Here is a 5,548-nt window from a genome sequence, read left to right on the forward strand (position 1 = left end):
CGATAAGGAAATAAGGATTGGAAGTTGGATTTGGTGTTTAAGCATTGGGCTTGCAAATAGGTTAGAAATTATAGTGAAAATCAGATTAAAGCCCAACCCTAGCCTCATTTTCATTTATGCTCTCTCTCTCTCTACCCAAGACTCTCTCTCTCAATCTTCTCGCCGGAAATCGCCCAGCCGTAGGAAACACCTCACCGGCTGCCGCCGCCGGAAAATGCCAAAACCTCCAAATTTTCTTGTTTTCTTCTCCTCTACCCAAATCTGAGCATGATATCATGAGATCAAGCCTCAAATCCACGAAATCTCTCAAACTCGAAAGCAAACTAGAGGGGTTTTCAAGATTTCTCCATTCATAGGTTAATTTGAGGTGAGATTCTTCATTCTAGGCTTGAATCCGAGTTCCTATTATATTTTAGGTTAAGATTTAGTGACATACAAGTATAAATTTCATATTTATTTGGAGATATCTCTAAGCTCGTAGTCATAATCAAAGGGAGAAGAGTAAAATTGTCATCTTTGGGTAAGGTTTCATGCCCTAGCCTTGAAATTTTGGGTTTATTGTAAGATGGTGAATTGCATGTTGGTTTTATGTAGAGATAGAGTGTTGTCAAAGGAGCCAAGGAGGAGATCGATTGAGTTTTTGGTGAAATCCAAAGGGTAAGGTTCTTGGGTTGAAGAATAACCCTCATTCTCACAAATTCGGCAACTTTAATGGAGTAAATTGGTTTTTTTCACTTGGGGTGGATTATTCAATTTTATTTGCATGTTGTTTTTGGTTGAAAAGAAAAAGAAAAAAGAAAAAAGATGATGTTTCTTGGTGAAGAGTGAGAAGAAAAAGAGGAAGAAAAAAGGAAAAGAGTTATTTTAATTAATTGGAAAAAGAGAAAGTGGAGAAAAGAAATATTGGAAATTTATTGGAATTAAATCCTATCTAAAAGAGGGTTTGACCAAACAGAAAATAATGAAAAGAGAGGAGGATTTTTGGCATGGATTAAATGGACTTATGAGTTATTATTCTCTGAAAATGGTAGTCAAGAGAAGATTATTTCACTAACGAAAATGCTTGAGATACCAAAAGATTATACCAAATATTATTACCAAATGATGCGGCACCTGCTATGTCATCAATTTTGCAACTAAGATCCTGATGATATGGAAATAATACAATTTTATACTTATCCTTAAAAAAAACAAATAAAAAGATAAGAATAAACCTAGACCAAAACCTTCTTCCTTATGCATTTCAGCGTCCCCTTATGCTTTGCCATTCTTGACCAAAGTCATCAAAAAGTGCTAGAACTCTTGGCTTTGTTCTCAAATGAATTAATAAATTAATTAAAAGCCACCCCAAACTTACCAAATTTCCTTTCTGCTTCTCTTACTCCCTCTCTTTTCATGATTTCTCCTTAAGAGATTTGAACTTTAAAGGCATGAATTAAAGAATCAATTGAAGATTGGACTATATGCAGTGCTAACAATTGGAGATCGTGCTATGTCTTTTGAGACCTAGTGATGCTTTGTGTAGCAAAACTCACCAAACCAACTAGATCTACAGAATCCTATCGATGGTAAATGATCTCCTCTCGATGAGGATGGCGACCATGGGACTTTGCAATGGTTTTTGGTTTTCTTGATTTTTATTTTTTTGATAAAGAAAAAAATTAGTAGGAAAAATCCATGTTAGCACACTACACCAATTTTTCAATCAGACGACAGTTTTTCACTGTCGTCTGATTATAGAGTTTGCTGTTGTCTATCTCAATGCCGTCTGATACATAATCAGACAATACCAAAAAACTGTCGTCTGATAAAGTTTACTACAACAACGACTACTATATTGTCTGTTGTCTGAATACCACGAAGAACAACAGCAATAATACCAAAAAACTGTCGTCTGATAAAGTTTACTACAACAGCGACTACTATATTATCTGTTGTCTGAATACCACGAAGAACAACAGCAATTGGCAACTTAACTGTTGTGCAAAGTAATTTCAGTTGATAGACCCTAGAAAAATATGGACGTGTAATCAAAATTTAGAGAACATTGATTTGTAAAAAAACTGTTGTCTGAAGGAAGCTTGTACATCTGCAAAGTAATTGAATACTATTGACTGACTTTGAACAAGACAAGAGCAAAACTATTAAAGCCATTGTGTATCATTGCTTCATACTATTGTATCCTAAAATAAACTGTTGTCTGAGATTTTGTTGAACTACAGCTTTCTTGCTTCATGGATCCTTAAAGTCTCTTTTCAACCATATGGCCTCCCAAGATGCTGTACTAGTTGATCAATTCATACAATTGTAGCTTTTCAATTCTCTGTGGTCTTCGTTTTCATCAGACAATAGAACATATTATTATTTTTTTGTATTATATCTTGTTAGACAACTGAATATGTTTAATAACTATTGTAGATAGATGATTCAGACAACAGATTTTTCTTTCTTTTCTCATCATGTTCATTTGTTAGACAATGGTTTGCTGTTGGTTTTGAATTGTCTGAGATATAAGAGAAGACATACATTCTGTACAATTGAACACATCCTTGATTCCAAAAGCCATTTCATTCATCAGCAATATTCATCCAAACATTTACATAAGAATTAACATTGCCTAAGTGGCTATAACTGCATAAAGCCGGAAAACATAAACACGTCCACATTGCATTAACCATGCCTATAACTAAAGCAAAAACTAAAACTAGCTAGCAGGAGGCTCATCAAAATACCAAAACAAAAATGCCTTCAACTGCGCATTAACCATGCCTAAAACTAAAACTAGCTAGCAGGAGGCTCATCAAAATACCAAAACAAAAATGCCTTCAACTGCGCATTAACCATGCCTATAACTAAAGCAAAAACTAAAACCAGGTAGCAGGAGGCAGGTGATCAAAATACCAAAATAAGAGCCCTGCCTTGAACAACCATCACAGCTATGCAATATGATACTTCATCACAAACTTAGCCCACTCTGACCTCACAACATCAACATCCTTTTAGGTGTAGAACAATTCGGATCGTCGCTGCCACTGAAACAAAAGATCATTGTTAACAAAGACAAATACGGAACTGATGGCATATCATAAACATGCATCTCTGGAATAACATATAAACTTACATCTGCAATTAATGCATTTTAAGGGATTCATATGCATTCATTTTACGAAGTTATCTGTTAGGGGCCTATAAAATCCCTTTGTAGCCTGGAGAACGAATCTAGAATATCATATTTGAATCAGAATATTAGAGAGAAACTCTCAATCTATCTTCTGTTTTCTTAACTTTCGCTTGAGATTCAAGGTCCTTACAGAGAGGGCTCTCTACGACCCTTGGTTTTTACCAGGCATTGGTTCTCTTGCTTGCTTCCGCTACATTAGGAATATAACAAGCGGAAGCGGGTCACATCTTTGACAAAAAAGTATCCAAGGTTGATAAACTACATTCCTACCTTTGTTGTTTTAGACGTCCTCTGTTATAAGGTAGTAAGATTATCATATGCGTAATTCGATCTGGGGAAAAACATCCCAACTTTAACAACAAAAACAAAGATAATAGTTGAAAAAGAGAGAGATACTGTTAATAAACTAGTTTACTAGCTAACCTCCTCACGCAGAAGTCCAGGAACTAGGGCACATACCTCAAAGCAGACGCTCTGTAGTCAAATTTGAACTTATTCATGAGAAATAATCAAACCAATATCTTCAAGTCCCAAGACAAAAATGATAGAAACTTACAAATCGTTTCACGTTAATTTTCACCCAATCTGCTGGCAGTCCAATATCGAATACCGTCATATCTAACCTATAAACAAAGAAAAATAAACATTGAGCTCTAACAAGAGAAAAGGTACTTATTAGTTATTATAACTATTACTATTTTGTTGTTATTATATATGAACAAAACCAATGATGCCTGAGGAAAAGTAGTAACCGTGGCTTTGTCGCTTTCATGTCAGTAATCTGGGTAGCACAATCCCCAGGAGATAGCTTTTTCCGCTTTAACAAACCTGCGTAGAGAAACCAATTTTCAAAAAAGAGAAGACCAATACTGCAGCAAAATGTGGTCAAAGTATTACACTCATGATACCAGAGCTCTTGAGCTGCTTGTCACTTTTTGGCATAGTACTCAAATGCTTCTCCTAACATAAAAGCAAAGGAAAAAAGGATTACCAGGAAAGGAAAAAGGAAAACAGAATATAAATATATATATATATATATATATATATCATCAAAATTCTCCAGGCCTTGGTATTTGCATCACCAACCTCGCCATTTCCAAAAAGGCATTGAGAGTGCCAACCCTGCATGGCACGAGCTGCACTGCTGCAGCATCCCTTAGTGTCCTGCCTGATCCACAAGTTTGACTACCATCAGCCTGCATTATAAATCCAAATGATCATTTAATCAAAAACAAATAAAAATAAACCAGAGACAATCAGGTACAGTTCCAATAACTAAGTACTACTGATTTAACACTGAGCATTGCTTTAATCATCTTATACACCCTAGTAAATAACAAACATATACACCCTAGAAGGGGCAGAGGCAGAAAAAAGAGCACACGTTTTATAACTGTAGAGAAAAAACCATCAATCTTCTTGAAGCACTGAAAACAATATTAGCATCATAAAAAATTAGCTAACTTTTATTACCCGAATCTCAACTCTAGAAGGTTCAGGAAGAGCAAGCTCACTGCCATGCCATCTATGATTTTCAAACTCAAGTAATGCCTGAAAAAAAATGGTAATTGGGACTCAAGATCCATACAGTAAGGCATACAGTAACCAAAACATAATAAATAGAGCATAACCTTCTAGTAGAAAATCCGAAAAGTCCAAGAGACAGTAGTACAAGTCATGTGCAGCATGAGAATCTACCCCTAAAACCCAAACAAATACCACAAAATTAAACCAAAAACTGAAACACAGAGATAGGGAATCGGCGATGAGATAAAACCCCGAAATCCCTCAAAACCACCAAGTCGAAGCTTTTGATTGAAAAAGTAGATCAGGTAAACACAAACACAGAGAGAGAGAGAGGCCGGAGTACCTGAGAGAGGACGGAAAGAAGCGGTTTGTGTAGGTCTGGCTCTCTTCTTCTTCGCTCTAGTGGTTCTTCCTCAGATCTGAAAGGAATTTAAAAAAAAAATCAGAAACAATCCTCAATTGTAATTGGGAGAGACATATTTACTCACCTAATGACCGGATTATTGGCTGCCTTTACACTGATGGGATGGCATCGAGCAAGGATGAAGAGAAGAAGAGGAAACGGGTGAGAGATGAAGGAGACTGAGAGATCTGGGTTTGGCATCTTTTCGAAAAAGAATGTCTTCCAAGTAAAAGGTTTGGTGGGAAATTAGAATTTAGCTAAAACGACTGAGCGGGGGATTCTTAAATTTTTGCTAGTCATTTACGGTTTCTGATTTTTGTGAACTAGAAACTGAGAGAGAGAGAGAGAGAGAGTAGGGTTTGGAAGGACAAGGAAGCGAGAGAGAAGGAGAAGAGAGAAAAGTGTTGGTCGGAGGCGGGGAAGGATGAAGAGGAGAG

The 5,548-nt window shown here is 36.3% G+C and overlaps 1 protein-coding gene across 2 annotated transcripts; it reads right to left on the minus strand.

Annotated features, from left to right (window-relative positions):
• Positions 1–2,912: 2,912 nt before the first annotated feature.
• LOC112169900 (AT-rich interactive domain-containing protein 3-like) lies at positions 2,913–5,309 on the minus strand. 2 transcript variants are annotated; one of them, XM_040509758.1, is made up of 10 exons: positions 5,052–5,309; positions 4,813–4,881; positions 4,655–4,732; positions 4,268–4,377; positions 4,090–4,141; positions 3,934–4,009; positions 3,738–3,804; positions 3,605–3,655; positions 3,452–3,512; positions 2,913–3,032 (listed from the first exon to the last, which is right to left on the minus strand). In XM_040509758.1, the coding sequence occupies exons 4-9, from the start codon at positions 4,307–4,309 to the stop codon at positions 3,495–3,497; spliced, it is 306 nt and encodes a 101-aa protein (XP_040365692.1). In that variant the 5' UTR covers positions 4,310–4,377; positions 4,655–4,732; positions 4,813–4,881; positions 5,052–5,309; the 3' UTR covers positions 2,913–3,032; positions 3,452–3,494. The 2 variants fall into 2 exon arrangements, with proteins under 2 accessions (XP_040365692.1, XP_040365691.1); XM_040509757.1 differs by lacking the exon at positions 2,913–3,032 and having other exon boundaries at positions 3,097–3,512.
• Positions 5,310–5,548: the final 239 nt, after the last annotated feature.

Source organism: Rosa chinensis, chromosome 6, assembly GCF_002994745.2.
Source record: "Rosa chinensis cultivar Old Blush chromosome 6, RchiOBHm-V2, whole genome shotgun sequence".
Lineage (NCBI taxonomy): Eukaryota > Viridiplantae > Streptophyta > Magnoliopsida > Rosales > Rosaceae > Rosa > Rosa chinensis.